The 27,283-nt window shown below is 41.3% G+C and overlaps 1 protein-coding gene across 11 annotated transcripts in view; it reads left to right on the top strand.

Moving 5' to 3' along the window:
- fbn2a (fibrillin 2a) overlaps positions 1-27,283 on the top strand; it is a 168,160-nt gene that overhangs the window by 87,752 nt on the left and 53,125 nt on the right. For all 11 annotated transcript variants that reach the window (XR_012386197.1, XR_012386196.1, XR_012386195.1 and 8 more), the window contains 10 exons: positions 4,556-4,678; positions 7,326-7,448; positions 7,597-7,722; positions 10,850-10,972; positions 11,056-11,178; positions 21,054-21,209; positions 23,102-23,170; positions 24,292-24,417; positions 26,145-26,270; positions 26,480-26,632. Coding sequence is in view for 8 of the 11 variants with exons in the window: in XM_073914544.1 (XP_073770645.1) it covers positions 4,556-4,678; positions 7,326-7,448; positions 7,597-7,722; positions 10,850-10,972; positions 11,056-11,178; positions 21,054-21,209; positions 23,102-23,170; positions 24,292-24,417; positions 26,145-26,270; positions 26,480-26,632 (1,248 nt within the window). In the remaining 3 variants the exon portion in view is untranslated. The remainder of the gene's footprint in view (positions 1-4,555; positions 4,679-7,325; positions 7,449-7,596; positions 7,723-10,849; positions 10,973-11,055; positions 11,179-21,053; positions 21,210-23,101; positions 23,171-24,291; positions 24,418-26,144; positions 26,271-26,479; positions 26,633-27,283) is intronic.

Raw genomic sequence — 27,283 nt, 5'->3', positions numbered from 1 at the left:
TCCGGCTTAAGCTTTAGTCAGTTTGGTCAAACAAACATATGATTGTAAATGATCATGCTCGCGCGACCAAGCGGATTCCCAGATTATGAATATTAATTATAAACAATAACGAATTATTATTAATAATTAATATTCCGGATCAATTTATTGTTAATTTGACCAAACAAACACAAGCAGAGCCGCCGCTCTTCCGAGCGGACACGGTAATCTATTCATTTAGAAAAAGGGAATTTAATTGCTACTTCTTGTGAAGTAGATTAATCATTCAAAAGTTTTAAACAACTTATAATAGCTAGGCAGGGGAATCTGTATTTCAGTGACATTTTCTCGTGAGGCAAACAATACAATTCATTTGATTATAAATGGAATTTATTGACTAGTCAGACGTAACGAACAAACAAACGCACAAACATACATTAAACACAAAACAAAGGTAAACCACGTGGAGATATCGGGTCTATAGAACGTGTAACAGCAAAGAGAAATAGTAAAGCTAGAAAATATAGATTTCAGATTAAAAGTGACAAAACTTTCAGTTCCACACGCACCATTAAGGACCACCAAGGTTATAAAAAACACCTTTTTGATAAAAGGGGCACAGCTTAATCGCATAACTAAAATCACCTGGTTTTTCATGTCTGGAGGTCTCTTTTATGCGTCTCTCTTCCGTCGTGATGAAAACTACTCTTGATGTCCTTTGATGCGTGGAGTTTGTAATGCAGTTCGGACGAACACGATCGCAAACTTTAAACTGAATTTACTTTGCCGGAAAATAAAGAAAACGTGGCGGGAAAGTCCATGCGGCTGTGAAGAGCCGTGTGGCCCTTAAAGGGACCACCGTCAATGATGTTCCTTTTTGGGAAGTTCTCTTTCTGCCCAGATGTTTGGGGGGAAGTGTGCTTATACCTGCGGGTCACGTGACAACCCGTACAGCATTCTGACCAATGATTTCAGGGGAAAGTTTGCGCGCGAACCTTCCTTTGTCTCTGGGCTGCACGTATGCAAATTTGAGCGCCCGCCTAAAGCATGCGGACAGGCATTTAATACAGGGCTTTAAAGAATAAAGCAATGCGAGTTATGGTCTCGATCTATGCATCATGTGTTATAAAATGTCCAGGACATTCTATTGACACCAAACACTCTACAAGTACATCACATAGTTCCCATATCCTTACATCCTTGATGCTTTTAAAAAGGCCTGCAAGCGTGAATGTGTATAGTCTATATCAGGTATTGTACACATTACAAAAGTTAAATGAAATTAAACAAGAGATTTGGGTTATAAATGTCTTTGTTTAATTTTGAGGAATGTCTTATCTGTGAGCAGAATGTTGGCTAAAGAGGTTTTTTTCCTTTTCTTATCTTATCTGTCACGTTCTTTTGAAGTAGGCAGAGAGTGGTTCTGTGAAGTCTCCCAGACTTGTTAACATGTCACCAAGGGATTACCAAGCCAGACTTTTCGTCACCAAGTGATTTTATTGTCCTGGCGATTCACCCAGATTGTTTTCTGGAATGTTAAATGGAATGTTTATCTCCAGAATGCAGGTTACAATATGTTACACTTGAATCCTAGTTGATCATTTAGAAAAGAGGCAAGAGGTTGATTTTTCTAATGAAACATCTGTCGAACTGCATCCCTATCATCACAAATACTGCAGACAACCTATTGGAACCCACATAGACCCAAGATTCTCACAGGAAAAAGTCAAGTTTGGGGAAGGAAACATTTCAGTGTTGATGGCAACATCAACAGCCTGAGGTATCCAGACATTTGTGCTGCCCATTACATTACAAACCACAGGAGAGGGCAAATTCTTCAGCAGGATAGCACTGCTTCTCATACTTCAGCCTCCACATCAAAGTTCCTGAAAGCAAAGAAGGTCAAGGTGCTCTAGGTTGGCCAGCCCAGTCACCAGACATGAACTTTATTGAGCATGTCTGGGGTGCGATGAATGGAGGAGGCATTGAAAATGAATCCAAAGAATCTTGATGAACTCTGGGAGTCTTGCAAGAATGCTTTCTTTGCCATTCCAGATGACTTTTTTAAGAAGTTATTTATCAGATATGTATGGATGCAGTCATCCAAGCTCATGGGCGTCGTACACAATATTAATTATTTTCCCACTGCACCATGACATTATGTTCTATACTATATATTATTTCTGTTAAGTAACAAGACTTTTAAGCAAAGAAAAAAACTTAATTATTGTAAATTAAGGCATGGTCATATTTTATTGTGGTAAAATAAGCATAATCTTGAAGCCTTTGCCTTTCATATAAGTCACTTCTGATACCAAATGATCAACTAAAAGTCAAGTCATTATTTATTGGTCCTAAAACTTAGGTAGGCGACAAGACTTCTGTCAGGTAGTGTATATTTATTTAATTTAATGTTTTATTTGTAAGGGACAGATTAAAAACATCTAAAATCTTCAAAGTTCAAAGTGAACTCCCTAACTGCATCAGAACGGCAGAGTCACTCGCTAATTTCAAGAAACGACTAAAAACTCAACTATTTAGTTTCCACTTCACTTCCTAATCTGCAATTGCCTCTCTGGATATCACACTAACTGTACTTAAAAAAAAAAAAAAATTACTAATACTTTCCTTCTTAGACTTTACAGACCTGAAACTTGCCTATAGCACTTATTCATTGTTGCTCTTATAGTTGTGTAAGTTGCTTCCTTGTCCTCATTTGTAAGTCGCTTTGGATAAAAGCGTCTGCTAAATGACTAAATGTAAATATGGATGGACAGAGCATTCCACAAAGTAGGACCAGCTACTCCAAAAGCATGGTCACCCCTGCATTTCAGCCTCGACTTTGCAATGCATAACAGTCTCTGGTTAGATGACCAAGGAGACCGATGCAGGCTGATGTTCAGTTAACAGATCTGACAGGTAGGATGGAGCCAGGTCAGTTAGTGATTTAAAAACCAAGAGAAGAATTTTAAAAGTGGCACAATAGTGCACAGGCAATCAGTGCAAAGAGTGTGAGACGGGTGTGGTGTGGTCATATTTTTTAGTACCAGATAAAAGCCTTGCAGCAGCAACAGTAGGCGGGATAGAACTGTCTGACTGATCCCAAAATATAGTGGATTACGGTAGTCCAATCTAGAAGTAATGAAACCATGAATTATGTTTTCAAATTTTTTTTTAGATGAAATAGGTCTGACTGTTTTTAAAAGTCAAAGCTGAAAAAAACAGGATTTAACCATTTCGCTAATCTGTTCATCAAATCTCAAGCCATCATCAAAGATAACACTCAGATCTTTTACCCAAGGCTTTACAGAAAAACTTGATTTACCAAGATTTACTGGTGGTTTCCTGTAAAAATTTTGACGGGCCGAACAAAATTATTTCAGTTTTACTCTCATTAAAATCTAGAAAGTTCAAAGACAATCAGGCTTTCACATCCGACTGGCAAGGCATAAGAGTCTCCAATCCACCTGAACTCGGTTTTAAGGGCAGGTAAATTTGAGTGTCATCTGCATAGCAGTGGAAAGACAGACCATGTTTTCTAAAAATAGAACCCAGAGGAATCAGTCATTCAATTCAACTATTGCCTAATTATCATGTCTAGCATAATAATCATTCGACATTTTGATTTCACGTAGATGTTAAAAACAATGAGCAAGATCATACTGTATTTTAAACAATTTATTGTTCTGAAGTTTTTATTATTTACCTTAATTAGTTAATTAGTTTATGCATCTTTTATGATTTAAACATTTTATTGATCATCTAAAATCATACCAAGATATGTTACACTTGTTTGTATATAAAGTAAAAAATGCATCAAGATGACACTTCTTGGTTTCTTGTTAACCATGTCATCCACATACAATTGAAGAAAAACATCGGGACACATTTTTGGAAGATCACTAATAAAAAGGCAAAAAAAATTTGGAAATAAAAAATGTTCCTTGAGTAGTTCCTATATCAGTATTATAAGGACCTGGCGTAACATTATTATTAAACTTGTCACAACTTTTTAATTGCAATTGCAGTTAAACCAGGCAGCACAGTGGCGCAGTGGGTAGCGCTCTCGCCTCACAGCAAAAAGGTCACTGGTTTGAGCCTCCGATGGCTCAGTTGGCATTTCTGTGTGGAGTTTGCATGTTCTTCCTGTGTTCACTTGCATTTGATCCGGTTTTCCCCACAGTCTAAAGACATGCGGTATAGATGAATTGGGTAAGCTAAAGTTGTCAGAAGTTTATAGATGATTCCCAGTGATGGGTTGAAGCTAGAAGGGCATCTGCTGCGTAAAACATATGCAGGATATGTTGGCAGTTCATTCCGCTGTGGCAACCACAGATTAATAAAGGTACTAAGCTGAAAAGAAATGAATGAATGAATACAGTTAAACCATAACTCAGATAGGTTTACTATATTGTACTAATTTGACTGAAAATATTTTTTTTACCAACTTTGAATCCTTTATCAAGTGACTGTTTAATATTTTTTATTAATAACACAGTTGTATTTTAATACTTTGGCTGTCCTATTAGTTGGTAATGGTTTTTGTAATGATGTAATCTCTTATGTTCTAATGCAGATGTTAATGAGTGTGAGATTAACAGTCATAACTGTGACACACATGCCACCTGTGTCAACACACCAGGACATTACCACTGCTCCTGCGGGGACGGATGGTTTGGAGATGGAGTCAAATGTGCTGGTGGGTGTGATTCATGATGTACAGTTCTGTGTTACGGGTTAAGGATTGTGTGTAGTCTGCAATACTGGAGGTGAACTGTTGCGCAATTATCTTTATTTTGTTGTTAAATGGTATATGAGAAGAATAAATGTTTTCTGAAAAAATTGTTCTGAAAAACAGGAAAATATATCCTAACAGTAAAATCAAACATTACTAGTACTCAAGTTGAAGAAAGGGGTCTTAAGAATCTTAAGTCTTAAGTGTCTTTACAATAAAGAGGAGGATGGTGAAGGAAACAAATTAGATAGGAGGGACAATTATATTCCATTGCTTTTGCATTTGCTCCAAAGGTTTGTGAGGTTCACATGTCATGTCTCATGATATGAACTAATAATTAGTGAAGTTTATTTATAAAGTATATCTTCTCCTTGAAGAATCCCCCCATCCACCCCTGCTACTTCCTCTTTTTCCTAGATTAATCCAGGATAGGGTGGCACAGTGGCTTAGGGGTTATCACTGTTGCCTCACAGCAAGAAGACCACTGGTTCAAGTACCGGCTAGGCCAGTTGGCTATCTGTGCAGAGTTTATATGTTCTTCCCAAGTTCTCAGAAGAATGTGGAGAGCCATTCTCAGATCCAACTGTCACAGCATGTCTTACAGGTTGGTCAACAGGCTCAGGAACGTCAGTCGGAGATTGCTCCTGAAAATGAGAGTCAGAAGCACATGTAGACACAACGTCAAAGTGGGGAAGTAGAGATGTTAGATGCTGGCTGTAGATTTTGTAAAGGGCGTTTCATCTCCACCATGTATGAAGACAGACAGGCCACTTTCCCCAACAACAGATATTCAGCTGTGTTCTTATGTTTAGGCTAGGTTTCTTAAAACGAGGAGCTCCAGAAGCCGCCAAAGTGTCAAATTTTTTTCCCCTCTTTTGGCAACGCTAGACCCGCTGGTAAAGCAACAGCATCCTCATTGTGCATCACTGCCAAATGCACTTGTCTCTCTGACAAGGACAGAAAACTACAGCGCGGGCACAGTTCAGTTAGTGTGTCTTTCAAATGTTGAACGCCGAGACAGGATGGGCAGATATCGTGTACGTCATCTGGGAGAAGCTTGTTAGGACAGAGCTTGCGGGTTATCGGGAAAGCCATGGAAATAACATGATAAGCCATATGAAGGCATCAAACTGAGAAAACTAACCAACCAAATACCACGGCTAGGACCGTTGTCTTGTGATGTGCCGTGCGAAAAGTCACGCTAACGGTCAATCGAAATCTGGGCCTCCGAGTCAACCGATGGAAGCAGAGAGCAAGAAAAATCAATACTAGCAAAAAAAATATTTTATAATCATCCACGGTTAGGACCGCTGGACACAGCGGAGCATATGCCCAATAACAGCCACGAAAAAACACACTGAGTATTTGTAATGGTAGAAAAGTAGCCTCCGGATAGCACTGCAGGGTAACTGTCACATAAACAGTAACCCGCAGTTCGGCGTAAAACCTCCAGATAGCACCATATAAGAGATATAATTAATTGATGTTATATATGCTTTTTACTCAGATGCTTACAAAAATACAGCGTCTAACCCCTGGATAGTACCGGGAGGTAACTGACACTCATATATTACAGCCGAATGTAAGATAATGTAGAAAACTACTTTTCCACAGTCCACAATATAACAAAGTGAACAATCCTAGATTGGTAATTGCACAAAGGAAACACCAACCGTAGTCCAACGAGCTGCGCTCGACGACAAAACTAATTCAACGACCAAATGCAAAGGCAAGAAGCAAAAAGAGACAGGGGCGCAGAGCTGTAGTGGATATATACCTCAGTTTACCTTGCGTCACCATGTGACTTTGTTGGTATGTTGTTCCTCGGCAGCTGGCACTGCGATTATCCACTGTGTAAACGCAGTCTCTGGCAGTCATCCGGAATTCACAGAACCACGGTTACATACGTAACCAACGTTTCATCTCACAGTCTAAACCAAATTGGCACAGTACATGAGCAATTAGTCTAGGATTCCAATTTATGACAATCAGTTAACAGTATAACACACCACGCCAACTTCCAATAATCAATAGCAGACTCAAAGAACTAATCCAGGGGAGCTTTCCAGACCTATCTGAGCTTAGACTTTCCTCTCGCCCTACGAAACTGAAGGGAGCCCTGGGCTCGAAGATCTTCTGGGCTCTCTCCAGGGACAGCATGCCATACACACTTTATTATCCGTCATCATCTAGGTGTGAACTCTTGAAATGTAATATATTTTATGTAATTTAAATTAACTTACTATAGTATTTACAATTAATTATGCATTATTACATGCAGATAAACCTAGATCTTAACCTCATTCTGACCCTATCCATATAGTAAGTACATGTAATTAATTAGTAGTACTTAGAAGTTAAATGAATAGTTACTTTGTAACAACCATACCTTAAAACTTGGCAAATATTGTTCTTTTGACAAATTGTGGTTTTGATTTATTTAAGATCTGCTAAATGAGTAAATGTAAATGAAAGTGAATTAAAATAATGGGCAGTCACATTGCTGATTTGTTGTGAGATCTCAGTGTCTGATATCCAATGTATTAAAAATGAAAAACTCCTGCTTTTCTTCTGCGTAACTGTTTGGTGTTGAATGTATTTTGATGTGTAGATGTGGATGAGTGTGCTAACAGGACTAGCGTCTGCAGCGCCGATGCCGAGTGTGTGAACACAGCTGGCTCGTACCACTGTGAATGTTCAGACGGGTTTATTGGAGATGGGGTTATCTGCTCAGGTCATTCTTTCATTTTTAACCATCCTCAATTCTTCCTTAAGCATTTCAATCCATTCATAAACAACAACATTCTTTATTCTTACATCATACAAGCCTTGGTTCTCTAACTGAAGATGTTCACACATTTAAATGTCTGGCTGTCCTGCAGATTTGGATGAATGCGCTGAAGATGTGGATCTGTGTGAAAATGGCCAGTGTCTAAATGTTCCTGGCAGCTATCGCTGTGAATGTGAGATGGGCTTCACACACACTTCAAACAGAAAAACCTGTCGAGGTGCGCTTATCAACACACACACACACACACACACACACACACACACACACACACACACACACACACACAAAGAAATATACATACAGTACATACACACATTCAACATACATTCAAATGGATATCACTAAATAATGTATTTCTTATTACATGACTTTGTGGACAAAAGGTAGTAATTCAACATTTAAAAATTTAAAATTCTGAAATCTTTTCTTTATTCAAACACAGATTACAAATTTTAGTAACACTTTATGTTATGGTGTCCTCATTATACATGTTCTATCTACTTACTATAGTAATTATAATTAATTTCTCCTAATTAAATGCAACCAACCCTAAACCTAACCCGTATTCTAACCATAAGCAAATAACTAAGCAACTACTTATAGTACTTAATTAATATTACTTAGTACTTACATAAATAATTGCACTGTAAAAAGGACACCTTAAAATAAATTGTGACACAGTATCTGTTTTTCTTTTTTCTGAGGAATAGACTTAAATTGATTTAAGATTTGTTATTAGCACATCTTTGATTATGCTTTTTATTTATTTTTAAAAGCATCTTAGAATAAAAGGATACTTTTTAGACTATTTATAAATATAGTATAAATTCTAAATCACTTTTAAACCCAGTTTATGTATTATCACATATTGTGAACTGAATCATTTCATACAATGCATGTAATGACAATGACCGGTATACTTACAGATGAAGTCAGAATCATTAACCCCGCTTTATTTATTTATTATTTTATACATATTTCCCAAATTATGTTAAACAGACCAATAAAATTTTCACAGTATGTCTGATAATATTTTTTTCTTTTGGAAAAAGTCTTATTTGTTTTATATTGCCTAGAATAAAAGCAGTTTTTAATTTTTTAAACACCATTTTAAGATCAAAATTATAAGCCCCTTTAGAATATTTTTTTCCCGATAGTGTACGCAACAAACCATCAATATACAATAACTTGCCTAATTACCCTAACCTGCCTAGTTAACCTAATTAACCTAGTTAAGCCTTTATGAATGTCACTTTGAGCTATATAGAAGAGTCTTTAAAAAAGTTGGTAAAAATTATTAACTGTCATCATGGCAAAGATAAAATAAATCAGTTATTAAAAATGGGTTATTAAAACTATTATGTTTAGAAATGTGTTGAAAGAAATCTCTACGTTAAACAGAAATTGGGGAAAAAAAATAAACAGGGGGTCTAATATTTCCAGGGGGCTAATAATTCTGACTTCAACTGTAATTAGACAATACCTGTAAGTAATAAATATGTAATTACTGTACAAATCTTTAATCACACACTTTAATCAAACCTAAAACTTAAACCACAAAACCTTAACCTTACCCTACCTTAAAAGATTATAAATTCTGTCATTAATTATTCACCTTCTTGTGGCTCTGATTCCCCAAGACCTTTGTTCATCTTCAGAAGCCTTCATTGGTTCAAATGTAATCATTTGAGGCTCCAAGAACTTTTGTGTCACTAAAATACTGTAAAAAGAATTTGTTTGATTATGACTTCATGTCAGATCAGGTGTACTATGGAAAACACAGAGCTTGCGTGTTGAGCTGTTGACTCTAATACGTTATACGGCCTGAAATAAATTCATACTGTTAAGTCCCTTCCCCTTTTTATTAGGGTTGGGGAAGAAAATAACAAAGAAAATTGAAATTTAGAATTTGAGAAAAAGAAGTCCAAATTTATGAATTGTATAAAGTTAAAAAAAACAATAATTGAGGGAACACTTTAATCCTCTGCCTCAGAAATGTGAAACAACCACAAGAGTAAACTTAAAGCTTTTATTGTTTTGTTCTCATTCAATAAACAATAAATGAAACATAAGTCTTAAGGGGAAGGATTAAACCAAAACAACAAACAAAACGGATCCAGCTTAAGAGGAGTACCAAATAAACTAGTTCAGGTTAAAGAAAATAAATGAAAAAACAAAGGCTTTCCTCAACTCCCTTACTATGAAGAAACACAGTCAAACAAGTACAAAAATAAAAATGGCACCCTCTCCCTGCAGCTTCATTTTGTAAATCAAAATGTCAAGACAAAGAAACATTACAATTACCTTTTAAATACCACACAAAAAAGCATAGTTAAATATACAACTAAGAAAGCAGACAAACTGTCTGTAAAGCTCCACAACACAAAGCACAACACCAAGTTTCTTCAAAGACTGAAGTTAAATTTAACCCAATAGCTTAATAAAACTTTTCAATATACAACAGGATCAATACCCACAAAGTATACAACCACAAGTCTGGAGCAGGGGAGAAGTGAACCTCTACTTGGGTTGAGGCACACTGCTCTTTTGTTGCAGCGTGTTACTGCAGCACGCTCCAATGATGAGCACCACCTGGACCCAATCAACTGTACCTAGTGAGCAGGCAGAGAGACACATTGGAAGAGTAAAAGAGAAACACACAACATAACCACTCCCAATGGGCAGTAAACACACAAATAAACAATAATAATAATAATAAATACATCCAAGGGATGTATCAATACCTTGACCCAGCATGGAAGAGAAAACATGGGTGAACAAATATGATGATTTGCAGGGTTTTTCGCTTCACAAACGTCTTTGTATGTTTACAGTGAACCACTAAAATCACTTGGAATGGGATTTGTTTACTTATATGGACTTTAAACATCTCAAGACCCTCGCTGTGTATGGAGGGTCAAAGTACTCTCAGATTTAATCTAAAATCTTAATTTGTGTCCTGAAGATGAACAAAGGGTCTGGGCATTGAAAAACATTAGGATATAATAACAGAATTTACAATCTTACGTCAACTGACCCTTTTAATCAATGGTCTCAAATTCAATTCCTTAAGGGCCGCAGCTCTGCATAGTTTAGCCTCCAACTGCCTCCAACTCACACCTGCTTAACAGTCTCTAGTAGTCTTGAACACTATACTTAGTTGGATCAGCTGTGTTTAACTAGGGTTGAAGCAAAACTGTGCAGAGCTGCGGCCCTCCAGGAATCCAGTTTGAGGTCTATGCTTTAAATGAATGGCTATTTTTTACTCGTGTGTATTCATTGCTGATCAGAAAAAATAAAAATAAAACATTTACAGTAAATCAAGGATGTACTGTATGTTACAGATATAGACGAGTGCTCCTTCCAGAACATCTGTGTGTTTGGCACATGTCAGAATATTCCAGGAATGTTTCGCTGTATTTGTGATGAGGGGTATGAGCTGGACAGGACAGGTGGAAACTGCACAGGTAAACATGCTATTACCATACTTAGACCAGCAGCTGTTCTTCATCTCACACATTAACCATTTTCTGTGTTGTTTTGATGTCAGATGTGGACGAGTGTCTCGATTCCTTAAACTGTGTTAATGGTCACTGTGAGAACACAGCCGGCTCGTACCAGTGTAACTGTCCTATTGACTTCGAGCTCAATCCTACTGGAATTGGATGCGTTGGTAAGATTGATTCTTGAATATGACCCAAACAGTGGCACTCTGACCCTAAACCACCATCTTACACTGTAAAAAAAAGGGTTGTACACATTTCTTTCATGTTGTCCAAGCACAAATAGATTAAGTTACAATGGATATAAAAAGTCCACACACACCAGTAAAAATGCAAGTTTTCTGTTGAAAAAAATAATTTTTTGAACATCTACCTTTAACCTGTACAATTTGAACCTGAAACTTTAACCTGAAATCTTTTAGGTGTTTTAGTATGTTAAAAAAACTTAAATAATATGGTTGCATAAGTATGCACACCCTGTGGATAACTGGCTGTATTCAAAATTAAACAATCACATTTAAACTCATTTTAAATGTTTAAAAGTCAGTACACACCTGCCGTTAGGACTAAAAAAGGTTTCGTCACTGCCAATCTTTAAGTCTAAATTAAAGACTCAATAATTTTTTAGGTCTCTTGAAGCAAAAGTCCTTTCCCTGCGGGAGGCTCGGGGATTTGGGGTTGTTGGGCTCAAACGGTCTTGTTCTTAATTCTGTTAGTGTGGTCAACTGTGGTAGGTTTTTTTTTTCACACTTTTTATGCTCTCTTATATTATGTGCATATTGCTGTTATTGTTTATTATGTCCATACCTTTTGTTTGTTCTTTCTCTGTAAAGCACTTTGTGCAGCCTTGTGACAGTTGTCTAGAGGTAATGCCTATTTTAAACCTATATTTATTCGCAAAATATTTATTTATTTTAAAATAATATTTATTTTTACTTTTCTACAGCATTTTATTGAAAAAAAATGATATATATATATATATATATATATATATATATATACAGTTGAAGTCAGAATTATTAGCCCTTTTGATTTTTTTTTCACTTTTAAATATTTACCAAATGATGTTTAACAGAGCAAGAAAATGTTCACAGTATGTCTGATAATATTTTTTCTTCTGGAGAAAGTCCTATTTGTTTTATTTCGACTAGAATAAAAGCAGTTTTTAATTTTTTTGGGACAAAATTATTAAGCTCCTTTAAGCTAATTTTTTTTCAGTAGTCTACAAAACAAACCATCGTTATAGAATAACTTGCCTAATTACCCTAACCTGCCTAGTTATCCCAATTAACCTAGTTAAGCCTTTAAATGTCACTTTAAGCTGTATAGAAGTATATTGAAAAATATCAAGTAAAATATTATTTACTGTCATCATGGCAAAGATAAAATAAATCAGTTATCAGAAATAGTTTTTAAAACTATAATGCTTAGAAATGTGCTGAAACAATCTTCCCTCCATTAAACAAAAATTAGGGGGAAAAAATAAACAGGAGCGTCAATAATTCAGGGGGGCTAATAATTCTGACTTCAACTGTATATATATATGTACAGTATATATATATATATATACACAGTATATATATATATATACAGTAAAAACACTCTAAGGGCTCTATTTTGACGGTCCATGCGCAGAGCGCAAAATGCATATTTATATTTATATTCTATATCTATTCTTAGTATATCCTATATATATCTTTAATATTTACATTTTTTCATATGGAAAGATATTTGCCTATTGGTCTCTTAAGCGTATTAAGCAGTGTGTTAGAGAGGAGCAACTCCGCGCCGGAGTTTAAATCTATTTTAGTTTCTTAAAATAGCGACGCGCCAGCAGTGCGCCTCAGAATGCCTTCCTTTTTAGACCAGAATGCCTATGGGCGCACAAATGAGCGCTAATGCATTTGCTATTTAAACAGCGTAGCACAACGCCTCAAAACGACTCTTGCACCAAGCTGAAACTAGCAAACAAGTATTGCGCCGCGCCTTGCGCCACATTGCGCCGGGTATATGATAGGGCCCTAAGTCTGTTGAAACACATCGATCTGAAGGCTGTTGTTTTTTAGAATATTATTGGAGTCTGCTGACTGTAGTGATAAAAACACTCACACTCGTGTTATAAAACACTAATTTTGACAACTATGCTGATATTTTAAAGAGTTCACATAAAAAGAGTTAGCATAGTTTGTGAATCAACGAAAATGTGAGAGATGTGATACGTTACCTTTACATTTGTGTGATGGTTTGCTTTATACAGCTGAGCAAGTAGTCCTAGTTGACATGCAGCCACGGTTAAGTCTGTTTTTTACATTGAGACATTGAGAACCGAAGACCGAAGTAATCAATAACAGATAACGGGAAATGCCATTAAACCAATCATTTTATATAAAACATATTTAATAATGAAATTAAATAATTATACAATTAATTTTATAAAAAATAATGTTAAGTTTTAAATTAAAATTTTACATTTTAAGGCCCACCTGCAGGATCGCTGAGGCCCACCGGTTGAGAATCCCTGATTTAAAGCACTTTTGATTAACCCAGAAAAAAGTTCAGTGGCTCTAGTAGTCGTTTCCTGACATTTTCCTACAGTAGTTGCATCTGACAGCAAAAGCCATGGTCCACAGAGAGCTTCCAAAGCATCAGAGGTATCTCATTGTTAGAACGTATCAGCCAGGACAAGGGTACAGAAAAGACATTGTAACAGTGAAGACCGTCATCATCAAGAGGAGAAAATATGGCACAACAGTGTCATTACCGAGAACGTTCGAGGTTACAGAAGTAACCCTTCGTTCCCCGAGGAGGGGAACGGAAGTGCCATGAATGGGAGGATTCGGATCAGAAGCCGCTTGTCTGGAGAGTATTGAACGGGCCAATGAATGAAATTAATTGGCAGCGTAAGCTTGCGCAGGTGTGCGGCATCTGCAATTATCTCAGCATATAAGCACACCTGAAGCCAGCAGACGCCATCCTTTTAAGCTGAAGAGACTTTCAAACAGCTAAGGGACAGTCATTATGGCGACGGAGTATGGCACTTCCGTTCCCCTCCTCGGGGAACGAAGGGTTACTTCTGTAACCTCGAACGTTCCCCTTCGGTTGGGGAACTTCAGTGCCATGAATGGGAGAAGTATGGAAAGCGCCATAATGACTGCACCTTACCAACACCCCCGATGAGGAGATAGTCAAGCAAGCGTGACGCACCCACATCATGGGGGGCGCGGTCCTCCAACGTGTCCCTGGCCCTAATTTATCCTACTTCAACAGAAGTTTTACGGATTTAGATATATTTTTTTGGGAAGTCGTGAGCATCTAGATAATTCTAGGAAATACGACAGTACATTGGGAAGCGTGCAATCCCGATAGGGAGGACGCTGCGGAGGCCATCCGTTACCCAAGGGGAGGATAGATGGCAGAATTTACATATGGACTAGCCCTAAAAAGGGGGAGTACGCATAGCAAAAGAGTGGTTAGCGGAGAGGGAAGACACGGGTCCGCCCAGGGGGGGGACTTAACCATGGCGGAATAAGCATATGGGATCGCCTAGTGGGGATCACGCATAGCAGGCACCTATACCCAAAACCCGGGCTGACCAGCGGGCAGACCTACAACGTAGTGGGCCAGCAAGTGACTCCTCCGCTGAGTCAGTGCTGGGGGCCATGGAGGAATCTGCAGGGCTCACCTGATGGGGAACTTTACTGACAGATAAAAAGGCGCACGTACCTCCGTGTTAGGGAGAATGGCGCTGCAAGCGTGTTTCAACACCCTACCGAGTTGTCTCCTCAATCACCAAAGGGTTACCTAATACCCTTGAGGAAACCGGCTCCACTCGCAGATTTTAAAACCTTGCAAATGTGTTGGGTGTCGCCCAGCCCGCAGCTCTACAGATGTCTGTTAGAGAGGCGCCGCGTGCACGCGCCCAAGAGGATGCAACGCTCCGAGTGGAGTGTGCACGTACTCCCGGGGGACACGGCTGACCTCGACTCGAATAAGCGAGTGAAATGGCATCCACAATCCAGTGGGATAATCTTTGTTTCGATACGGCACTTCCCTGCTGCCGATCGCCATAACAGACAAAGAGCTGCTCAGATGATCTAAAATTCTGAGTACAGTCCACATAAATGCGCAGAGCGCGAACTGGACAAAGTAAAGAAAGGGCTGGGTCTGCCTCCTCCGGGGGCAGCGCTTGCAGGTTCACTACCTGATCTCTAAAGGGGGTGGTAGGAACCTTGGGCACATAACCGGGGCGGGGTCTCAGGATGACATGAGAGTAATCCGGCCCGAATTCCAGGCACGAGTCACTGACCGAAAATGCCTCCAGGTCCCCGACCCTCTTGATGGAGGCCAACGCAACCAGAAGAGCTGTCTTCAGGGACAGAAATCTTAGAGATACTGATTCGAGTGGCTTAAAGGGATCAGATCGCAGACTCGTGAGAACGAGGGCGAGATCCCAAGAGGGCATGAGAGGGGGGCGAGATGGATTAATTCGCCTAGCACCCCTAAGGAACTGGATGACCAGGTTATGCTTTCCCACGGTGCCGCCAGCTACCGCGCTATGATAAGCAGAGATGGCGGCCACGTAAACCTTGAGAGTGGAGGGCGACAGCCTGCTGTCCAACTTCTCTTGAAGGAAAGAGAGCACAACACTAATCTGGCAATTTCGGGGGTCTTCTCTGCGAGAGACGCACCATTCAGTGAATAGACTCCACTTCAGGGCGTAGGCGCGCCTCGTGGAGGGGGCTCTAGCCTGAGTGATGGTATTAACCACCGCAGTCGGTAGGTTACCTAAGTCTTCCTCGCGTCTAGGGACCACACGTGGAGGTTCCAAAGAGGGTGCCAGATGGTGCCCTGTCCCTGAGAGAGTAGGTCCTCTCTCAAAGAGATCCGCCAGGGGAGGGCCGTCGCGAGGAGTGAGAGCTCTGATATCCAGGTCCGGTTGGGCCAAAGGGGCGCAACTAGCAGAACCTGTTCCTCGTCCTCCCTGACCTTGCACAGAAACTGCGCGAGCAGGCTCACTGGGGGAAACGCATACTTGCGCATGCCCCGAGGCCAGCTGTGGGCCAGTGCATCCGTGACGAGAGAGCCCTCGGTCAGGGAAAAAAACAACTGGCAGTGAGCGTTCTCGGGGGAAGCAAACAGATCGATCTGGGCCTCCCCGAATCGCGCCCATATCAGCTGGACAGACTCGGGGTGGAGTCTCCATTCTCCAGGGCGTAACAGCTGTCGTGAGAGCGCATCGGCTGCACGATTGAGCGTGCCTGGGACCTGAATGGCGCGCAGCGATTTCAGCCGCAGGTGACTCCAGAGGAGCAGACGGCGGGCGAGCTGAGACATGCGGCGAGAGCGCATACCCCCCATGCGGTTGATATACGCCGCCGCCGCCGCCATACTGTCCGTCCTGACCAGCACGTGTTGCCGCTCCAGCACCGGTAAAAAGCGGTGGAGAGCGAGGAACACTGCCAACAGCTCTAGGCGATTGATATGCCAATGCAGCTGGGCACCCTTCCAGAGGCCCGCAGCCACATGCCCGCGACACACGGCCCCCCAACCCGTGTTGGAAGCGTCTGTTGAAACAACAACATGGCTGGACGCCTGTCCTAGAGGCACACCGGCCTGTACGATCGAGGGGTCGTTCCAAGGGCTGAGGGCGCGGCGACACAGCGCAGTAACCGAGACCCGGTGTGTGCCCGCGTGCCATGCGCGTCTAGGGACCCGATCGTGAAGCCAGTGCTGAAGTGGTCTCATATGGAGCAACCCGAGCGGCGTGACGGCGGCTGCGGATGCCATATGCCCCAGGAGCCTCTGAAAGAACTTCAGTGGGACCACTAGTTTGCTGTCGAGCTCCCTCAGACAGTTCAGCAACAGGCGAGCGCGTTCCTCGGAGAGGTGCGCTACCATGGTGATCGAGTCCAGCTCCATCCCGAGAAAAGAAATCCTCTGCACGGGGGCGAGTTTGCTCTTTTCTCGGTTGACCTGAAGCCCCAGTAGGCGGAGATGCCGAAGCACCTTGTCCCTGTGCATAATCAATTGCTCCCGCGAGTGGGCTAAAATCAGCCAGTCGTCGAGATAATTGAGTATGCGGATGCCCGGGCACCCTCCGCGAGTTTGGTGAAGACCCGCGGAGACAGAGAGAGCCCGAAGGGGAGGACCTTGTACTGCCACTCTCGACCCTCGAACGCAAACTGCAGAAATTGGCGGTGGCGTGGAAGAATGGAGACATGGAAATACGCGTCCTTCAGGTCTATGGCTGCAAACCAATCCTGAGGACGAACGCATTGGAGAATGCGCCTCTGCGTGAGCATTCTGAACGGCAGCCTGTGAAGACAGCGGTTCAAAACGCGCAGATCTAGGATTTGCCGTGACCCACCGCTCTTTTTGGGTACGATGAAGTATGGGCTGTAAAACCCACTCTCCATCTCGGCTGGAGGAACCGGCTCGATTGCACCCTTCGCCAGGAGGGCAGCAATCTCCTCTCGCAAGACAGGGGCGGACAGGGGGTTGACCCTGGAGAAATACACGCCCGTAAACTTGGGGGGCCGTTTCACGAACTGAATCGCGTAACCGAGTCTGATTGTGCGTATGAGCCACCGCGAGGGGCTGGCCCGCGCTAACCAGGCAGGCAGAGCCCTCGCTAATGGAGTCATCGCTACAATCGCTGACGTACCAGCGGTGGGGCAGCGCGGAGTGGGTGTGCTGATCGGGGGGGGAAGCACGAGGGTCCCGCGGAAGAGCTGGAGGAGAGCGATTCGCTCTGGCTCCGCACCCTGACTCCGGAGAGGGGGCTGGAGGGCTGAGGGAAGGGAGACCGTCCCCCCAGCGCTCGTGAGCCACTGGCGAAGCACGTAGAGTCTGCGAGCCGGAAGGCAGCGCGTCCCGGACTGGCAGAACTCGTGCAGTCACATCCGGGGAAGGGAAAAAGTGCTCTTTTACTGATGTTTTGGTGGCACTGAAAAGTACCGTTGTTATCGGGGCCCCGCCCTCCAGCGGGGAAAGAGCAAGTTTCCTCTTCTCCGGATGGCCTGTCTCAGGGACGCTTCGCGGTCCGTTTACCGGACTTAACGGCGCCCTGGGCAGGAGGGGCTGCCTGCTTTCGAGGTGTACGCCGCGCCCGCTTGGCCGGAGGCGCAGGCGGGGGTGGGGCAGCACTCGTTGGCGGGCGCCCTCGGCGAGGAACAGCGGAGGTGGATGGCTCGGCGGGCGGAGCAGGCTTACGGCCACGCCGATAGGTGACATTGCCCATCGCATCCGACTGCTCTTTCACCGCCTTGAATTCCTGGGTGAATTCACCGACGGTGTCGCCGAACAGGCCAGCCTGGGATATGGGCGAGTCAAGAAAGCGAACTTTGTCAACGTCGCGCATATCGGCCAGGTTTAGCCAGAGGTGGCGTTTCTGAACCACAAGTGTGGACATCGTCCTCCCCAGCGCACACGCGGCGGACTTAGTAGTCCGAAGAGCATAGTCGGTCGCGGTGCGCAGCTCATGTAATAAGCTTGGGTTGGACCCGCCCTCGTGCAGCTCGGCCAGCGCCTGCGCTTGGTAGCGCTGGTAGGTGGCCATCGCGTGCAAAGCAGAAGCAGCCTGGCCCGCAGCCTTATAAGCTCTGGCTCCGAGGGAGGCAGACAACCTACAGGCTTTGGACGGGAGGCGGGGCAAACCCCGCCACGTAGAGGCGCCGCGCGGACAAAGATTGACCGCGATAGCGCGCTCCACTGACGGGATCGCCTCATACCCCCTGGCAGCTCCGCCGTCAAGGGCGGTGAGGGCGGAGGCACACGCAGCACGGGCAGAGAAAGGTGCCCTCCAAGACTGCGTGAGCCTACTGTGCACTTCCGGGAAGAAGGGGACGAGAGGCTTCGAAGGCTTCGCCTTCTGGTCCTCTACGTAGCACCCATCTAGTCGGTCCGGCCGCGGAGCTGGGGGATAAACCATCTCCAACCCCACGGCCGAAGCAGCCCGGGAAAGCAGGCTAACATGTCCGCTTCAGGATCCGATTTGACAGCGCTCACCTGCCCGGAGGGAGCGAGCGGGTCCGGATCTTCGTCGGACAGTGAAAGCCCACCCTCCGATGCCGCGGAGGACATCTGATCTCCGGTGTCAGCGAGTGTGAGAGCTACCATCTGGTTAGACGGATCACTCCCACTACCCGAAGCTTGGATGGAGCGCCGTGAGGAGCGAGAGGTCCGCGAGCCCGTGGGCGGCGGATTATCTCCCGCTGAAACCCTCAGATCTGCCCGAGCGCCCGCTGCTTTTTTAGAACAGGAGGCAACTGGGGTGGCTTGCTCTCTTGCGAAAGTTAGCCGCGATCTTAACTGTGCAACGGTAATGGCATCGCAATGACGACATGAACCGCCCGCGAGCACCGCATTAACATGCTGGACCCCCAAACATGCAATGCAGTGATCGTGTCCATCATCCGGAGCCAGGAAACCCCCGCATCCAGAAACGCACAGTCGGAGCGCCATCCTGAAAAGGACGTGCTGCACGACTGTGTTGCTCTTTTAGGAAAGTTTGCAACAATACGCACCGCTCTGGAGGACCGGACCTAAAGAACCGCAGGCAAGGGAGAAACCCAGCTCGACCGTCTGCCACCGCGAAGACCCACTCTGGACCGGGAGACACACTCGTTCGCTCTGAAGTGCTGATCAGCAAGAGGAACCCTCATCGACTCACTCAGAAAGGATCTGAAGCGAAAAGGATGGCGTCTGCTGGCTTCAGGTGTGCTTATATGCTGAGATAATTGCAGATGCCGCACACCTGCGCAAGCTTACGCTGCCAATTAATTTCATTCATTGGCCCGTTCAATACTCTCCAGACAAGCGGCTTCTGATCCGAATCCTCCCATTCATGGCACTGAAGTTCCCCAACCGAAGGGGAACTGTACATTCCTTCAATATTGATAAAGAGACGAAAGAAAACTAATCAAAGAGGCTTCCAAGAGGCCTACAGCGACATAAAAGAGTTGCAGAAACTTCTGGCAAGTACTGGCTGTGTAATACATGTAACAATAATTTCCTGTAATCTTCATATGTCTATGCTATGGGGTAACATGGCATGATGGAAGCCTTTTCTTACAAAGAATATCCAGGCCCGGGTTGAATTCTCCCTAGAGCATGTGTGAAAAGGTGTTTTTTTCTTTTTGGTCATAACTTCAAAAGGTATGTTTGGCGCAAAAACAACACTGCGCATCACCAAAGAAACACCATACCCACGGAGAAGCATGGTGGTGGCAGCATGCTTTAGGGATGCTTTTCTTTGGCTGGAGCTGGGGTCTTAGTAAAGGTGAAGGGAATTTTGAACAGGGCTAAATACCAGTCAATACTACGAGAAAACCTTCAGGCTTCTGCTAGGAAGCTGAAGAGGAAGAGGAACTTCATCTTTCAGCATGATAACGATCATAAGCACACATCCAAATCAAAAAGGGAATGGCTTCACCAGAAGAAAAATTCACGTTTTGGAATGGCCCAGCCACAACCCAAACTTGAATCCCATTGCAAATCTGTGGAGTTATCTAAAGAGGACTGTGCACAGGAGATGTCCTTACAATCTGACAGATTTGAAGCAGTTTTCCGAAGAAGAAAAGGCAAATATTATAATATAGGGCCAAATCAAGATATGCCATGCTGATAGACTTGTACCCAAAAAGACAGTGCTGTAATAACTAAAATCAAGTGGTGCTTCAACAGAGTATTACTTTAAAGGTCTACAAATTATTGCAATTTCATTATTTTAGTTTTTTGATTTTTAGTTCACCACATCTAAAAGATATGAGTTTTATGCATTTGTACAGGTTATAGTTTACATTTAAGCTGGAAAACGTTCTAAAGTGATTTATTGTTGATTTTTTACAACACGGAAACCTCGCACCTTTGCTTTTCATCTCCACTGTAATTTAATTGTTTTTACAGATTTAAGTGGATTGAACGTAAAACAATTAAGTTGTCCCATAAAAAACAAGAATTGTCTTCATTGTATGTATCTATTTTATGCCATTCATATTTTCTTCATTGTTTATTGAAATCAGTTGTTCTCTATTTCATGTGCCAGACACCCGGGTTGGAAACTGTTTTCTGGAGGTGGCGTACAATAGTAAGCTGGCATGTAGTGCTGAAATTGGATTTGGAGTCAGTCGTTCCTCATGTTGCTGTTCTCTGGGACGGGTGTGGGGTTACCCATGTGACCACTGCCCTACACTCAACACCTGTATGTAATTCTGCAGTAATACGTAATAGTTAAACTTTCTTCAAATGATAATAGTTCAATCACGTTTTATGTCAGAACTTTAGTACTGGTATATATTATTACGGCTGTGGCAGCTTTTGCATATACCTACTGTATGCAATTTAATTTTATCTTTCTTAATAATACTGTATGAAATGTTGCTATTTGTTATGATCAAATTTAAATCATTATCACTAAAATTATAGCTTTAAATTATAGTAAATTTTAATATACTTACTATTTACTCACCCCCAAGCCTTTATAAGTTTCTTTCTTTTGTGAAACACAAAAGAAGATATTTTAAAAAATGTTAAAAACATGTAACTATTGTCTTACAATTAATTTGAAGAAAGCTGAAATCCTTTTACAATTGACTTCCATAATAAACGAAAAATGTTCTTAACATGTTAAATGTTTTTAACATTTTTTTAAATATCTTCTTTTGTGTTTAACATAAGAAAGAAACTCATAAATGTTTGAAACAGGTAAAGGGTGAGTAAAAGTTGACAGAATTTTATTTTTGCATCTCTTCAAAATATTCTCGGCTTAGTCCCTTTATTAATCTGGGCTCGCCACAGCGGAATGAACCGCCAACTTATCCAGCACATGTTTTAAGCAGCGGATTACCTTCCAGCTGCAACCCATCACTGTGAAACACCCATATACACTCATTCACACACACATACAATTTATCTTACCCAATTCACCTATACCGCATGTCTTTGGACTTTGGAAACCGGAGCACCAAGAGGAAACCCGCGCGAACACGGGAAGAACATGCAAACTCCACAGAGAAATGCCATATGTCCCAGCCGAGGCTCGAACCAGCAACCTTCTTGCTGTGAGGCGATTGTGCTACCCACTGCACCACCGCACCGCCCTCTTCAAAATATTAGTTCAAATAAAATACATCAAATATTTGTCTTCAAAACACAAATCTAAGAGCTCCCTTATCCTCCATAGACGTCGTTCAAAAGTCCAGAAAGGTACCAAAATCCCCTTCAAAATGGATTTCATAGCTTCAACTGAAATATTATCAAGCTATAGGAGTACTTTTGTACACACACAACTAAAATAGCAACTTTTATTCAACAGTTTCTTCTTCCCAATCATTATAATATTAGTCATTAGAAATGATTATTTATTAACCTTACGCAGGCGACGCAGTAGGTAGTGCTGTCGCCTCACAGCAAGAAGGTCGCTGGGTCACAGGTTCGAGCCTTGGCTGGGTCAGTTGGCGTTTCTTTGTGGAGTTTGCATGTTCTCCGGGTGTTCCGGTTTCCCCCACAGTCCAAAGACATGCGGTACAGGTGAACTGGGCAGGCTAAATTGTCTGAGTGTATGAGTGTGTGTGTGTGTGAAGGTTTCCCAGAGATGGGTTGCGGCTGGAAGGGCATCCACTGCGTAAAAATGTGCTGGATAAGTTGGCGGTTCATTCCGCTGTGGCGACCCCGGATTAATAAAGGGACTAAGCCAACAAGAAAATGAATGAATAACCTTACGTATCTGCTGCGTAAAACATATACTGGATGAGTTGGCGGTTCATTCCTCTGTGGCGACCCCGGATTAATAAAGGGACTAAGCCGAAAAGAAAATGAATGAATACATTGAAAATATATTCTCCTATTTAAACAGAAATTAGAAAATGTTTGTAAAACACAACACTATATGCTGTACAAAAACCTATATAAAATTTACTTTTTTCAGTTAACTTCTTTTAAAATCTATATTAATTTATAGTTGTTTTAGTCACCTGTGTTATATAATTTAATACCTTTTTGAGGCAATACCATTCCTGCGCTTTTTCATACTGAGCAACATGGATGAATATGCAAATAATAATTATCTCATTTATTGTATCTATGTTTCTCTAGCGGAGTATAACACACTCTGTCCTGGAGGAGAGGGGTTCAAACCCAACCCTGTCACCATCATCTTGGAAGGTAATCAACTAGTTATTAGACTAACACAATGCACTGCTGAACATACTTTCATGTATAAGCACTGAAGCAATAAAATAACAATGGATGTTCTATACTGAGAATGAATAAAGACTGAGAATAAATAAAGACTAGAGATACATTCAGTAGTGCATTACAATACACCCTTGAGTGTCATGTTTTTTAACAGTTACTGTGTAATTAAATATTATACTTCATAATATTTAAATTTTGATTTAGATTAGAATATTTTGTTTCTAAAAGTGCCATAGAGTGCATTGATTTATTGTGTTAAATTGTATTCTCTTATCATATGCTCATTTAAAACCACAGGAATTACCCCTAGAATAAAAAGCTCCGCTTTGACCATATTTGGAATGGTCAAGGATATTAATGAGCTCTTCTCTAATGCTCTGTAGCTAATTACCCCTTGCGTTTTTTTCCCTCTTCTCTCACATGTTTTTTTGTAGAATTTTATTTATGACGTCAAATTTCAATGCATGAATCATAATATATACTGCATGTTTGGTAGTAGTAATACATGAATTGATTAAATTAAGTTGGCTAATTTATATTTTAATACATTTATAATTAAATATAGACAGGCAGACCTACGGACGGACGGACGGACGGACGGACGGACAGACAGACAGACAGACAGACAGACAGACAGACAGACAGACAGACAGACAGACAGACAGACAGACAGACAGACAGACAGACAGACAGATAGATAGATAGATAGATAGATAGATAGATAGATAGATAGATAGATAGATAGATAGATAGATAGATAGATAGATAGATAGATAGATAGATAGATAGATAGATAGATTGAAGCAGAAGTCATGAATGGAGATGCTTTCAAAACACCAGCTGTATACCAGCTGGATACAGTTTGTCTTGGAATTACAGAAACCACACTTTAATACCCTCGAAAAGGGTTTCTTTTTCTCACTGAATTTCCTGGATATTGCAGGCGCCAGGGAGCTGCCATCAATATGCAAAGACTTTCTGACCTTCTTGTAGAGGCAGGATGAAATGTTTTTTCTTTTCTTTTTTGTATCTTTGTTTATTTCTTTTGAATTGTGTTTCTTTTTTTTCTTTTTTTTTCTTGTTGTCAGATATCGATGAGTGTCAGGAGCTGCCCGGCGTCTGTCAGGGTGGAAACTGTGTTAACACATTCGGAAGTTTCCAGTGTGAATGTCCAGCCGGATTCTACCTTAACACACAGAGCCGCATCTGTGAAGGTGAGAGAGGTTCACTTATGCTTTTTTAACAGAGAAACGCTCAAGAGCAGGGGCGTAATTTTCACTAAGGGACCACTTTTCAAAATCCTGTTTGTGTCCCCCCACTTTTACTGTTTTTCTCAGTCGCATTAGTGCATTTGCACAACAGTGAATGCATTCCTCAAAGCAGTTAGTACAAACTGCAACACCTAGTTGATAACCTGCAAAAGCGTTTCACTTGCTCAAAATGGATAGCTCATTCCTCAAAACGCAAGTATTCATGTCAAAGTGTCAGTGTCATCAAGATGAAAAGTCCTGACACCATTGTTTATCAACCAAGATATTCATATGGCTTTGTACACTTACAGTACTTTGTCATGTTTTCATTATGACAATTTACTTTGTAATTGTTTTCCAATGCAAAAAAGTCTGATTTTAGTGACACTTCCTGAAAATGCTGAAAATGCTGAAGACTATGTACTATTTGCACAGCCATCACTGTATTTAATGTGGTATCTGAGTGAAACACACTGAATAAGCATGTTTCACATTTTTACTGCATATGCTTCTTTTTACAATTCTAATTTATTCACAGCATTGTGCAAAAGAATAAATACACCCTTATTTGCAACAAGCATAAACGTCCTTTGGGGACGCAGTGGCGCAGTAGGTAGTGCTGTCGCCTCACAGCAAGAAGGTCCCTATAAATAAATAGCATATACATATACAGTAAAATGTGAAACATGCATATTCAGTGTCTTGTACTCAGATACCTCAATAAATGCAGTGATGTCTAACCTTACTGTAGTTTTCAAATGGCTGTGCAAATAGTATAGAGTGCCGTTTTGAGCATTTTCAGGAAGTGTCACCAAAACTTTTTTGCATTGGAACAAACATACAGAGTAAACTGTCATAATGAAAACATGACAGCCATTTGACTATTCTGTTCATAAACAATGGTGTCAGGACTTTTCATCTTGATGACACTGACACTTTCATTGACATGAATACTTGCGTTTTGAGGAATGAGCTATCCATTTTGAGCAAGTGACACGCTTTTGCAGGTTATCAACTAGGTTTTGCAGTTTGTACTAATTGTTTTGAGAAATGCTTTTACTGTTGTGCAAATGTAAATAGTGTTGGGAGAAATGCACTAAAGCGACTGAGAAAATCTGTAATACCGTAAATTGTGACCTAAACTAAAGTGTTATTGATGGATGAATTGTTAATGACAACTTGAATGGAAAAGGAAGATGTGAGTCTGTTGATTCTGTATATTAGCTCAGGATAGAATATAATCATATTTTCTGTCAAACCAAGTATGTCTACACTTGATGTTTAGGAATTTGTACTGCACAGGATGTTAGTACCATCAATCCACTTTAAATGTTTTTTTTTTAATTAACTAAGGGTGTTTGTATGAGATTATTATGTTAAAACGAGCATTTTAATATGATTAGGCTACACAAATATGATACAAAATGTAAAACATAAAGGAATTAAGTTGACTTACCAGTTTTTACAAATTTAAGTGCATTGAACATTAACATTAAGTTGCCTCCCTGAAAATATCAAGATGTTTGTTGTTTCAGCTCATTTTAATTAAGTAGTTTGAACAAACAGCAAAATATTGAGTCCATATTAACTCTATATTAGCTTATTTTATTTTTGGATTTTGTGACACCATTGAAGTATATGGAAATGTAGAAAATTTGATTTCTTTTCTTCCTGTAATATATCTCTTTCAGATATCGATGAGTGTGTGCTCAGTTTGGGGGTTTGTGGTCCAGGCACCTGCTACAACACACTGGGAAACTACACTTGTGTCTGTCCACAAGATTACATTCAGGTGAATGGAGGACACAGATGCATGGGTGAGTGTGTCTTCACAGAGGAACAATAGAATCACTTTATTATCAATTACTGACTTTTATTTACATTTTAAATATCTGTGCGGTTTAGTGACTACATTTTAAATGTCTGTGTGGTTTAATGACTAAATATAGATTCTTATTTACAGTGACCGTATATATGTTTTTTTTTTTTAAATGCATCTAAGTTTGTTGGATTGGTGTTGTTTTAGATATGAGGAAAAGTTTGTGCTATCGCAGCTACAATGGCAGTGCCTGTGAACATCAGCTCAACTTTAACATCACACACAGATTGTGCTGCTGTTCCTACAATGTGGGAAAAGCCTGGAACAAGCCATGCCATGCCTGCCCGATACCTGGAACTGGTAACCACACACATTTACTTACTCTAACTGTAATGAGGTAGAATTTCATCTGATGGTTTGCACAAAAACTTTTAATTGTTAAAATAACATCGAGGGCCCCGTCATACTCTCGATGCAATAAAGGGCAAGACGTATATGGCAAGATTTGTTGCTATTTTCAGACCAGCGCAACCCTAATTTTCACGTATTGCGCCACGTTGTTTAAATAGCAAATCCGTTTGTGCCACAATGTGCACTTATGGGTGTTCTGGTCTAAAAAAAGGTGTGTTAAGGCGAATTGTTGGCGCATTGCTATTTTGAGGAACTGAAATAGACTGCGTTATAGACCAACTAAAAGCTGGTCTTAAGTACGACGCAGAGCGTGTTAGTTATGCACCTATGCAGATCCAAACGCTGACACATTGCTTATTAAACACAGGATATACAGCAATACAAAAATCAAAAGCAATACAAAAATAAAAGTATCAACGCTGTTTTTCAGTCTTCATAAAGCACATAAACACTGTTATTTTCTCAATAAAATCCATGTTAGCCATTTAGCTATGAAGCTAAAGTCACCAGCCGGCAGACAGAAGCCCTGCCCATCACGCGAGTCCACGTCTGGTCTGAAGTGAATTTGACGCGCAAATGAAGCGGGGCTTGACGCGCGAA

Source organism: Danio rerio, chromosome 10, assembly GCF_049306965.1.
Source record: "Danio rerio strain Tuebingen ecotype United States chromosome 10, GRCz12tu, whole genome shotgun sequence".
Lineage (NCBI taxonomy): Eukaryota > Metazoa > Chordata > Actinopteri > Cypriniformes > Danionidae > Danio > Danio rerio.
The sequence above is the reverse complement of the archived record's forward strand: the minus strand, read 5'-3'. Positions and strand labels throughout refer to the sequence as shown.